The 13,276-nt window shown below is 43.8% G+C and overlaps 1 protein-coding gene across 8 annotated transcripts in view; it reads right to left on the reverse strand.

Annotated features, from left to right (window-relative positions):
* Positions 1-6,261: 6,261 nt before the first annotated feature.
* The window catches only part of MAP7D2 (MAP7 domain containing 2), a 295,213-nt gene continuing 288,198 nt past the window's right edge, over positions 6,262-13,276 (reverse strand). For all 8 annotated transcript variants that reach the window (XM_063955748.1, XM_063955751.1, XM_063955754.1 and 5 more), the window contains 3 exons: positions 12,291-12,480; positions 9,842-10,115; positions 6,262-8,868 (listed from right to left, as the gene is read on the reverse strand). In XM_063955748.1, coding sequence (XP_063811818.1) covers positions 9,866-10,115; positions 12,291-12,480 — 440 coding nt within the window. In that variant the 3' untranslated portion in view covers positions 6,262-8,868; positions 9,842-9,865. The remainder of the gene's footprint in view (positions 8,869-9,841; positions 10,116-12,290; positions 12,481-13,276) is intronic.

A 13,276-nucleotide genomic window follows, 5' to 3' on the forward strand; every position in this document is an offset into this window, starting at 1 on the left:
CATACAGGACAAACAGCGCCTCAGTTTTCCTGGCAACAGCCGTTCTAGCGACGTAGATCTTCAAAGCTCTAACCACATCCAGAGACTTTGGAACTGCCACAGCATCCGTAGCCACCGGCACCACAATAGGTTGGTTAATGTGAAACGAAGACACCACCTTCGGTAAAAATTGTTGACGAGTCCTCAATTCTGCCCTATCTGAATGAAAAATCAAGTACGAGCTCTTATGAGATAAGGCCGCCAACTCAGACACCCGCCTGGCAGACGCCAGCGCCAACAACATGACTACCTTCCAGGTGAGAAACTTCAACTCAACCTTACACAAAGGTTCAAACCAGGAAGACATGAGAAACTGCAAGACCACGTCAAGATCCCATGGAGCCACAAACGGAGGATTGATATGCAATACTCCTTTCACGAACGTCTGAACCTCTGGGAGGACAGCTAATTCCTTCTGAAAGAAAATAGACAATGCCGAAATCTGTACTTTGATGGAGCCCAATTTCAGGCCTGCATCTACACCTGCCTGCAAAAAGTGGAGAAAACAACCCAAATGAAAATCTTCCGCAGGAGCCATTTTAGACTCACACCAGGAAACATACTTCTTCCAAATACGGTGATAATGTTTAGCCGTAACCTCCTTCCTAGCCTTAATGAGAGTAGGAATGACCTCCCTGGGAATACCCTTACGAGCTAAGATCTGGCGCTCAATTTCCATGCCGTCAAACACAGCCGCGATAAGTCTGGAAACACGCATGGACCCTGCAACAACAGATCCTCTCTTAGAGGAAGCGGCCAAGGATCTTCCACAAGTAATTCCTGAAGATCCGGATACCAGTCCCTTCTTGGCCAATCTGGCACGACGAGGATCGCCTGAACCCTTGCTCGACGAATGATCCCCAGTACCTTTGGAATTAGAGGAAGTGGAGGGAACACATACACCGACTTGAACAACCACGGAGTCACCAGGGCGTTCACCGCACTGGCTTGGGGGTCTCTTGACCTGGAACAATACCTCGGGAGCTTCTTGTTGAGACGAGACGCCATCATGTCGATCAACGGAATTCCCCAACGCTTCGTCACCTCCGCAAAAACTTCTCGGTGAAGAGCCCACTCTCCCGGATGGAGATCGTGTCTGCTGAGGAAATCCGCTTCCCAGTTGTCCACTCCCGGTAGGAAGACTGCTGACAAGGCGCTCACGTGTTGTTCCGCCCAGCGAAGGATTCTTGTGGCCTCCGCCATTGCCGCTCTGCTCCTTGTTCTGCCTTGACGGTTTATATGTGCCACCGCTGTGATGTTGTCTGACTGTACCAGGACAGATCGACCCTGAAGAAAGCTTCTTGCTTGTAGCAGGCCGTTGTAAATGGCTTTTAACTCGAGAACATTTATGTGGAGACACGCTTCCTGGAGCGACCATCTCCCCTGGAAGTTTCTTCCTTGGGTGACTGCACCCCAGCCCCGGAGACTTGCATCTGTTGTCAGAAGTACCCAGTCCAGGATACCGAAGCGGCGTCCTTCTAGGAGGTGAGAACTTTGTAGCCACCACAGGAGAGAAATTCTGGCTCTGGGAGATAGACTTATCTTCCGGTGTATGTGCAGGTGAGACTTGGACCATTTGCTCAGCAAGTCCCACTGAAACACCCGGGCATGAAACCTGCCAAACGGAATAGCTTTGTACGCCGCAACCATTTTCCCCAGAACCCGAGTACAGTGATGGATGGACACACTGTTTGGCCTCAGAAGTTCCCTGACCATCGACTGCAGTTCTAGAGCTTTTTCTTCTGGAAGAAATACTCTCCGTAACTCCGTGTCCAGAATCATGCCCAGAAAAGACAGCCGAGTGGTCGGAATCAGAGATTTTGGCAAATTGAGCATCCAACCGTGCTGTCGCAGCACCGACAGCACCAAATTTACACTCCTCAGCAACCGTTCCTTGGACCTCGCCTTTATCAGGAGATCGTCCAAGTACGGGACAATTGTAACCCCTTGCCTGCGAAGGAGAACCATCATTTCTGCCATGACCTTGGTGAAAATCCTCGGGGCTGTGGAAAGCCCAAACGGCAACGTCTGAAATTGGTAATGAGAATCCTGTACCGCAAACCTTCGGAAAGCTTGATGCGGAGGATATATCAGGACGTGTAAGTAGGCATCCTTTATGTCGACTGACGCCATAAAGTCCCCCCCTTCTAGGCTGGCAATCACCGCTCGAAGAGATTCCATCTTGAACTTGAAAACCTTCAAGTATGGATTGAGGGACTTTAGGTTCAGAATCGGTCTGACCGAACCGTCCGGTTTCGGCACCACAAAAAGGCTCGAGTAGAACCCCTCCCCCCGTTGGGACGGGGGAACGGGAACAATGACCCTCTGATGACACAACTTTTGTATTGCTGCCAGCACCACCTCCCTGTCCGGAAGAGACACTGGCAAGGCAGACATGAAAAACTGGTGAGGGGGCGTCTCCTGAAACTCCAGCCTGTAACCCTGAGATACAATCTCTAGGACCCAAGGATCCAGGCCTGATTGAACCCAGACCTGACTGAAGGACTGCAGACGGCCTCCCACCGGTTCTGACTCCCCCAGGGAAGCCCCAGCGTCATGCGGTGGTCTTGGTAGCGGCAGGGGCGGACTTCCGGTCCTGGGCGCCTGACACTGCAGGTGACTTCCTTCCCCTTCCTCTACCTTTTGAAGCGAGAAAGGATGAACCTTTTCCTCGCCTGTATTTATTCGGACGAAAGGACTGCATCTGCTGATGTGGTTTCTTTTTGTGTTGTGTGGGAACATAGGGAAGAAAAGACGACTTACCCGCAGTCGCGGTAGAAACCAGGTCAGCCAAGCCGTCCCCAAACAAGACATTACCTTTGAAGGGTAAATCTTCCATAGCTCTCTTGGAATCGGCATCAGCATTCCATTGATGTATCCACAGCGCCCTCCTGGCCGAAATAGACATGGCATTGGCTCTTGACCCCAAGAGACCAACATCCCTCGCCGCATCCTTCAGGTAATCTGCAGCGTCCTTGATATAACCAAGAGTCAAAAGAACAGTATCTTTATCAAGGGTATCCATATCAGCAGCTAAATTCTCAGCCCATTTAGCAATAGCACTACTCACCCATACCGACGCCACAGCAGGTCTGAGCAATGCACCCGTATTAGTGAAAATGGACTTCAGAGACGTCTCCAGCTTGCGATCCACCGGATCCTTGAGAGCTGCCGTGTCAGGAGACGGAAGCGCCACCTTCTTAGACAAACGAGATAAAGCTTTATCAACATTTGGAGACGCCTCCCATTTTCCCCTATCAATAGAGGGGAAAGGATACGCCATGTAAATCCTCTTGGGAATCTGCCACCTCTTGTCCGGCGACTCCCAAGCCTTTTCACAAAGAGTTTTCATCTCATGAGAGGAGGGAAACTGCACCTCAGGTTTTTTCTCTTTAAACAAGCAAATCCTTGTTTCCTGTACGGCAGGTTCCTCAGAAATGCGTAACACATCCTTTATAGCCACAATCATGTACTGAATACTCTTAACTAATCTTGGATTTAAAGGAGCCTCAGTGAAGTCGACATCGGACTCAGAATCCGTGTCGGTATCAGTATCTACCACTTGAGTAAACGGCCGCTTTATTGACCGCGAAGGGGTCTGTACCTGCGACAAAGCATCCTCCATGGATTTTTTCCACACCCGTGTCTGTGACTCAGATTTATCTAACCTCTTTGACAAAGAAGCCACATTAGAATTAATTGTATTCAACAATGCAAGTAAGTCAGGTGTCGGCTGCGCCGACAGAGCCAACTCCAGACCCGCATCTGTCCCCCCCAATAACCTCCTCCGGTGAATAACTTTCAGCCTCAGACATGTCGACACGGAGTATCGACCCACCGACACACACAATGTCTCAGCCAGGGGACAGGCCCACAAGGAAGCCTGGATAGAGAAACACAGAGGGAGTATTGCCAGCTCACACCCCAGCGCCCATATATCCCCCCAACGAATATATGTAACTAGCGCTGCCTCAATAACAATAATTCTGCACCAACTGTGCCACCCCTCCCGATTAGCTCCCCGTTATTTAAGTGGAGCTTCTGGAGGTCCCGGGCAGCGTCTCCTACATGCTGCGTGTGAGGAAAAATGGCGCCTGTGAGCCGCGCGGCTAAGCTCCGCCCCCTCCCGGCGTGCTTCAGCCCGCCAAGTTTGAATTATTGAAAATGCCGGCAGGGGTCCAGAAAAAGGTGCCGAGGCACCGAAAAAACATCTGCCGGTCCCCAGACATCAGTAACATGCTGCCCAGGGCGCCCTCCCCCAGCGCTCTGCACCCTGTGAGTGCCGATGGAGATAGTGTGTGTGGGAGCATGGAGCGCAGCGTTACCACTGCGCTGTACCTGGTTACTGAAGTCTTCTGCCGTCCTGAAGTCTTCGGTTCTTCTAATACTCCCCTGGCTTCTTTCTTCTGGCTTCTGTGAGGGGGGTGACGGCGTGGCTCCGGGAACAAGCAGCTAGGCGCACCAAGTGATCGAACCCTCTGGAGCTAATGGTGTCCAGTAGCCGAGAAGCAGAGCCCTTAAACTAAGAAGAAGTAGGTCTGACATCTCTCCCCTCAGTCCCACGATGCAGACAGCCTGTAGCCAGCAGGTCTCCCTGAAAATAAAAAATCTACCAAAAGTATTTTCCAGAGAAACTCCGGAGAGCTCCCCTAGTGAGTGTCCAGTCAGTCCTGGGCACAAAGTCTAACTGAGGTCTGGAGGAGGGGCATAGAGGGAGGAGCCAGTTCACACCCAGTTTAAGTCTTTTCAGTGTGCCCAAGCTTCTGCGGATCCCGTCTATACCCCATGGTCCTTTTGGAGTCCCCAGCATCCTCTAGGATGTGGGATAAAATAATAATAAATAATAATAATAATAATCTGAGCCCCCAGCCAGGAGAAGACCCCAACAATCTGGACACGTATAGGGGAACAGCTTTAATTAACTGACGCAAGGCAGAGGAATTGGGAAGGGTGCGGAGACCACAGGGCAGAGTCGTAACTTGACTTATTGGTGCCCTGTGACAGAAATAGAATTAGAGCCCCCTTCCAAATTTTCCAGTAGGGACATAAGGCGCATGCAATTATCCCAGAGGAAGCCTATGCTATGATGCCACTTCCCACATTTTATATAGATAAAATGGGTTGGGACACAAATCCTCTTTATACCACATTCATACACTTAACTCCAGAGCTGCTTGTTAAACATTTACAATACCCCTTATTAAATAACACATTTTAATATACGGTCATACCCAAGAATTAAACCTAATAACCTGTTGCACTCTACCCTTCTCATTGAGCGATTTGATCCTGCATAACAACTATGAGAACTATATGAAGCTACTTGTATTTTGTAAAAAAAAATAATAATGTAGTGTACAGCCACACACTACAGATGGAGCCATGCTCATCTCAGGCGGTTCCATCGCAGGCGTGCACTTCCGGTGTGACTAAGCAATCCGTCCGTCTAGTCATGCCGGGAGTGCACAGAGACGCTCCCATTGTGAGCGTCTGTCCGTGCGCACGGACAGAGACGCTCTCCATTCAAGTGAATGGGACTCGTCTCTGCCACGGGCGCGCACGCCAGCGCTCTTGGTGCGCCTAGTCACAGACGGAGCCACGACTAGCGTGGCTCCATCTGTATATAGCTCTGCTCAGTTGCAATGTTGATAATTGTTTCACAAAGAACAAGGTACACTTCAAATAGTTAGAATTCTCTAGGTTAGAATTCTCTAGCTTTCTATGCAAGGGCAAAACACTCAATGACCAGAGTGAAATGGGTATACAGGCAATGGGTTAGCATCCCGAGTATGTCAGCAACTTGAAATGTAATAAAGGACAGTGTGACTGAATAACAAAGAGCTATCCAGTTAAGTTCATGAATGTTGTATTGGTATTATTGACGGAAGGGGTGGGGGTAGGAGACGGGCAGTCAGGAGATGCTGGGCTTCACAATGGGGTAAACTGCAAGTAAATTAAAACAGATAATTGACAAGTGCCCCCTACCCACACACCTAGCTACGGCCATGATAACTATTTATGACATATAGTGCTGTGCATAATAAAAAAAAAAAAAATTAAATCCTGTGCTTCCTATACTATCTGGCCCTCATGCAAGTCCAAATAATGTGTCCATCTTTCCCTAAGAAGTTGGCCAGTGCTGATGTAGTACAGTGTATATACTTACATAAATACAGCCACATTTAAATAAAAAGACAAAACAAAGGAACACTACAAATAAAATTGGTTTCAAAACAAAATTGTATTTCACTTTGATCTATACATGCTATACATGTCATGCCAACTATGAATCTACAATTTATAATAAAATAGGATGTCTTTTAAAGTACAATATAACACATATGAACATCACTTGTTTTATTTTTGATGGCAGGTCATGGGAACATGCTTAAGCTTTATTGCACATTCAGTAAGATTGATACCAACAGTCAACAGTATGTATATAACGGGCACTGTGCAGCGTTATATAAACACCCACCCACACCATACTCCCTCGGTATAGAGCCATGCCTTAGTGCTGGATGTGTTCTAGTACTACAGCTATAGGAAACCATGGCTCCTTTTCCAGTTATTCATTTTGGGGAGAAAACTAAATTGACTGTTTTTTTCATTACTTTGCCTTATATTTTATAAGTATTTCATACTGTGGGCCAGATGCATCATCGCTTGGAAAGTGATAAAATGGAGAGTGAAAAAGTGCCAGCCAGTCAGCTCCTAACTGACATCTTTCAAACACAGCCTGTGACATGGCAGTTAGGACCTGATTGGCTGGCACTTTTTCACTCTCCATTTTATCACTTTCCAAGCGATGATGCATCTAGCCAATTATTACTTACCGAGAGGAGTGTTCCTCAGTGGAGATGGCCATTTTCTGGTGGACTGAACCAATATTCATAAAGATGCAGCCTATCATTTATTACCCATGATTCAGGTTCCTAGTACACGCACAGACTGTATTTCTCATGTGTATTGGTTCAGCTCACAAAATGGCTGCCGTCACTGAATATTGGTATATTATTTAAGACTGCTACAGGGTGGTATTTTGCTAAATGTTTGTATGGTTTTAGTTATAACACACAAACCACTTATCCGAAACACTATGGAGGTGTTTTTTGTTTTTGTTTAGCTCCTGTGGTATTTTTATATTAATGATAAGAACAAATAGTAACATAATATGTACACCCTAATAACAATGAAGTATTCCACTTATAGAAACAATAACATTTACAACGTATGGCACTTCATCTTTATACAGATTACATTATTATGATTAGTCCTATATATATATATATATATATATATATATATATATATATATTTTTTTTTTTTTTTACTGGGCAGTGACATCATTATGTGTAATGTTCTGCTTAATAAACCAGTCTCTAAGCAGTAAAGTTACTGTAGTGCATTACTAGTGACACTGGGCAACCGTTATTTTGCACACATCCATATTTACAACCCACTAATAATTACATTATTATGTGTCATAACCAAGTTTTGTTGGCAGTAATGGTTATTTGGGGATGGGGATGGGGATGGGGGGGGGGGGGGGGGCGGCGTGTCATGGTCACTGCTCTAAAATGCTTTGTTTACTTGTCACCCTGTTTTGAGTAGCAGCAGCAGCCTGTGTTTCTGTACTTGCATATTAAATAGGGACATTATGAATATAAGGACAAAAGCAGAACAACCTCCTAATGTAAGGGCAAGGAAAATCAGTCTGCATCATTTTGTAGCACAAATTCTGAATGTGAAGTAATGAAGTCTGAATTTATAAAGATAGATTGGAGCAGCAGTTGTAAAGGTCAATGCCACAAACAAACATTTTAGTCACCCCTGCTGGATATATGGGTGAATGACTTACTACAGATAGAGTAGCATCATATGGACAGCATCTGGTGTAGATGAAAGTACGGTAGATACATAAAGAATTCCGCTATGGATCTACTCAATAATCATTTGTAAACCAAAGAAAAAAAGTAACCAGTGATAATTGTTCTGTGCGACATTGCCCAAGTAGCATAAACCAAACTGTGACTATTTTATGTCACATTGCCCAGTCCCTTTATGTTATGCATGTTGTGTGCACAGACCTTTAGCATGACTATGACGATACCTGGTGCCTGCCATTCACTTAATTGTATGTAGACAGAAGCCTGCCCATACAGAGCAACAGCAACAATGCATCTGTCTAAGGATCAGCACTACATCCAAAAAGCACAACAATTATTAAATAATCTTAGATTCAACAATGGCAATTTCATATAACTTAACAAGAGTAATGAAAAATCCACTTCTTGAAAAATAACCCTGGGCCTTTAAGTTGGTGGATTACAATGCCACCGTACATTGGTTGGATGTAGGATAATGAGGGGCTTGATGACCAACTTTGATTGTAGAAGATTCTTGACTTAGGCCATATTGTTGAGTGAGCGTTAGAGACAGAATGCCGGTATCTGTTTTCACACTTGATTTCAGAGTTCTGCAGTAAGGCGCTCAATCAGCTCCATATAAATAGTAAAGTGACACTTCCTGTACAGAACATAAAACCAAGCAAACCAGCCCAAATATAGGTGGAACTCAAACTGGCATGACGAACGATCTCCAACATAGACTTATAGTTACCCCAGAGTTGTTACTAAGCACACAATCTATGCAGCTGCGGCTGGGTCTTTTGCTGATGCGGAACACTTTTATAACAGTATAGATAAAGATTTGCAGGCTATAGCCAGCTCTAACAAAAAAATCCAGTTTAGGCTCTAGCTTGGCGTCGTACTGCCGGCAGTGATCATTGGCCCAAAGTGCGTCCCTTGCGGAGTTACTCTGCAACGTCTGTCAAATAGAGTTACAGGTATTATGTTAATGTGGTTTACATAAACATGGTCTATGATGATATTCTATTGAAGGTCATATGTATTCTAAAAGCAGTATTTTAGTAGCTAGGTTGAGCAGTGCACAATTAATAATATAATTGCCCTACGTGTAACACTTAATAGTGATCTGAATGTTACTATCAGACCTACTGTATGTGTGAACTGGGCTCCCTAGCAGTGGGAGCCACTGGAGGCGCAGCGTGTTGTGTGGCTCCCGCTGTACATTCATTTTAGAGACGGTATAGACCTTAGAGAATTATTATACAGATTTTGTTATGTATACTTGTACTTTATATATGTTATATTTATAATTATATTTGTTAGATTTTAAGTTTTGTTATGTATATAATATGATACATGTTATAAATAGTTCCTCTGTATGTTAGTTTTACAATTTAATAGTTCTACCGTATATACTGTATGTTATTTAATTGTGAAAAACTGGTCAGGTGTTATCCATTGAATGCAAATGACTGCTAATGATAGAAATACTAATGTAGGGACAAAAACAGTTCACAATTACAGAATTTATCCTGGTTTTGGCCATTTTTAATGAAATAGAGATAAACCACACAAGGAATTTTTGGGAAAACCAATACCAAACCATGAAGATGGGTTTAGAACCAAAGCATGAAGGTCCGTGCATATCTCTAATAATAACTTCCAGGTAGGATTACCACAAATAATAAAAGTGCATTTTGCACAAAAAAAATCTTATGTTCCTGATTTTTGTTTAAACTGACACGATGAGCACAAAAAACATCCGTCTAAAAAAAATTAGATCACTCTAGTTAACGAGAGTACATTAAATGGCAATAAACTTAAATTCTGTATAGAAATGTATAGTTTATAATTGCACGAGATAGAATGTTAGCATAAGTTATTCATTTCTGTTAATGAAAAATGTGATGCACAAACAAAAAATACATTACCCATGTTACACTGTGCTGTGGATATCAACAGATAGTGTTCAATTTAGGTTCTTGGCCCGGACTTTTAAATCCATCAATAAGGTTTCTATTACAATCATCAATGTGGATGCTCTCGCTGGCTATCTTAGAATAAGTGGCCTGGCCTGTGAAGTCCAGGAGATCCTCTAAGGCTCTTGATTTATTAGTTCCATTTTGCTCCAGTGACACGCTGGGAATAAGGTCATTCAATGGTGAAAACTCAGGAATGGAAATGAGTTCCTCCTTAGACACTGGACTATGAAAAAAAAAAGAATAATAGACTTATACATTTAAATACTGGCAAAAAAACATCCTTGTACTGTTTATACAGTAGACAAAGTTTCCATACAAAACACCTGCACAGCAAGGCACATTGCCGCAGCGGTAGTCACAAGAAACATGTACTGGATAACTGGATATTGCACTCTCTACTCCACATTATAGGGAGAGTAGAAGTCTCTGAGAAGTCATGTGACCATTTAAAAGCAGAAGATCACAGGCCAAGTGCGGCTATGTGTGTCACAGAAACTGAAGGTGACTTTGAGAGCCATAATAATGAAGTGGGTGCATTGTTGTTGTTTTATTTTATAGTACTCAAGTTTTCTTATGGAACAGTGTTATCAAAATATACCTTAAGTGATAATATTCGAGATCAATGTGTAAACCGACAATACATACACATATATACATTGTGGCAAACTGAGCGCTGCTCCCTGGATTTCTAGTGTTGACAGGCTGTGAGCAGTGGATTAGAAACACACAGGCAGAGACACAGGTGGGGGAATCAGCTGTGTAAGTTATTAGGTATGTATGGAGGGAATTCGGATCTTATAGCACCCCCGATCTACCATCTAAAGTGACGGGAGATAGAGGGGCGATATTCAAATGCACCCCGTTATCGCGCTCAGTTTAGGAACGCAAAGCACCTAAACCCGCTTAAACTAATAGGCGCAACAGTAAAAAGATACATTTGGAGGGCCAAGCGGGCTTCTTTACACACATTTCAGCTCGCTACCCCCGGGGGTAGCGAGCTGAAATTAACTTGTCGCGCCCGTCTACAGTAACGTTAGAATACTGCCAGCGGGTGCGCTAGGGGGCGGAGATTTGAATCTAGTCTTGTGTGTTGCACTGTGGGGTGGGTGTGACTGTTGCCAGTTAGTGGCCACTGTATAGCTAGCTGATCTATTACTGGGTACACACATGCCAATATATTATTCATACAGCTGGCGAATTATATATATTAGCTGGATCATCGCCTAGTGTATACAGTAAGCATATCATGTTGGCTGTGCAGCACGGCAGATACAAATATATCTATCGGTACCCTGCTAGCTGCAGACTGACCCATATGCAGATTGCTCGAAAAACAGACAGACAATGACGTCACTTCCAGTTCTGTGGGCAGGCTAGTTGTACATTCTTGGTAAGAATGTACAAATACCAAAACACTGGATGGATGAGTGAACCCCCCCCCCCCCCTCCCCACTGCAAGAAGGTGGGGTACCACTACGATCGGCTTGCAGGCTTCTGTGTATTGGCCAATTCACTACCTAAACCCCCATCATTTGTTTATTGATGTAGTGAGGATAAGTAAGCTTGCTATGGTGAGTGCGGAATTTTCTGTTTGTATTTATTTAAGTATGTGGTCATGAGCTACATGCACCCCACCCTATGAGTGCAGTCATGTACCCCGCTTCTGGGGTGGCGAGTACTGTGGTTTTACATCTGTGTATAATACATACATACATATATATATATATATATACACACACACACACACACACACACACACATCATTTGTACATTGTAGGCTGAATAAGCACATACTATATTTTAATTGACTAACATTTGATTTGATTCCATGTGCTTTGGTATGATGCCTGAATATGATCATCATCCTAAAATAAGCTTAAAAAGGGGGTCTGTACTAACTGATCACATCCGTGCTGGCTTTACTGGAAGACCACTTATGATATTTTTACATAAAATGTCAACCAACTTTATATAACACACCCACATTGAAAATAGCTCCACACCTTGGAACAGATGTATTAACTGGAGAAGGGTTAAAGAAGTGATAAAGAAGTGATAACGCACCAGCCAATCATTACGGATTTTAAATATGACAGTTAGGAGCCGACTGGCTGGTTCGTTATCACCTTGCACTTATCAGTGCTTTATCACCTCTTTATCCCTTGTGAAGGCTTAATACATCTGTACCTATGTTTCTGAAAAAAACTTTTGATTTTAAGAGGAACTACCGCCCATTCATGTGGTCCAGAGTTCCACCATTGCTTCCCTAAAGGCATACATCATCCAAACCTACATGCAAGGCATAGAAGTGGTAAAATACCACAACCACCCTTATCAATCATCATTATCAACAATACCATGCTAACAATGAGCGAGGGGGGATCTTCAGTTTGTATACCTCACATCCATTGACTGAACCTCATCGGTGGAATCATCCAAGCTATTGCATTTTCCTTCAAAGGCATCAAGTTGGATGACACTTGCACTTGTCTTTATGCCATTGGAGAAGAGTTCCTGAGGCTTTGATTCAATGATTGTTATGGCTGGTGTTTTGCTTTCCAGATGGGCAGACAATCCATTTAGTTGCACTAAGATATAATTAATCAAGAAGAAATACATAAATTATATATGCTATTATCTACTAAAGATTATATTCAGAAAGTGATTGAATACAGCTATTTTAAGTCATTTACAGGTCGCGTTTCTATTCACTGAATCTATTAAAAGCAGTGGTTCCCAAACTCTGTCCTCAAGGCACAGTCCAGGTTTTAAGGATATCCATGCTTAAGCACAGGTAATTTAATTAATAACTCAGATTGATTATATCATCTGTGCACAAACATGGATATTGTTCAAACCTGGACTGTTAAGGCCCCCATCCACTAGTCCAATTTTGGCACTTTTCTTCAGATTTCGACGCATCTGACCAAAAAATCTGAAGAAAAAAAAGTGTTACATCAGATGGCTCTTCCGAACCGATGCGCAGTCCCGTGTCAGATATGTCTGAACTACAGATCTTTGTGGCTGCCCCAACTATTTATCTGAATCTGAAGAAATCAGGTGCATATCGGAGTGTTTTTTTTTTTTACTTCAGATGTATCTGATCAGATTCATCTGAAGAGTCACTTGACTGGCATTTCTCTAGCCACTCCCACCCACCACAGGACGCGGCGGCAGCAGCATCAGTTCAATCGCATGTAGCATGTGTGCATCAGATATATCTGATGCGAGCTGACACATGATAGATCGCATCAGATATATATGAAGTGAATTTAGTGAAAATGAAAGCCCGGGTCCGATCCAATTCCCGGGATGCTCTTGGGAGAGTTCAAGAGAAATCTGATGCGATCTGCAGTTCATACAAGATACACTTGTGCGATGCCC

This window comes from Pseudophryne corroboree, chromosome 2 (assembly GCF_028390025.1).
Source record: "Pseudophryne corroboree isolate aPseCor3 chromosome 2, aPseCor3.hap2, whole genome shotgun sequence".
NCBI classification, from domain to species: Eukaryota; Metazoa; Chordata; class Amphibia; order Anura; family Myobatrachidae; genus Pseudophryne; species Pseudophryne corroboree.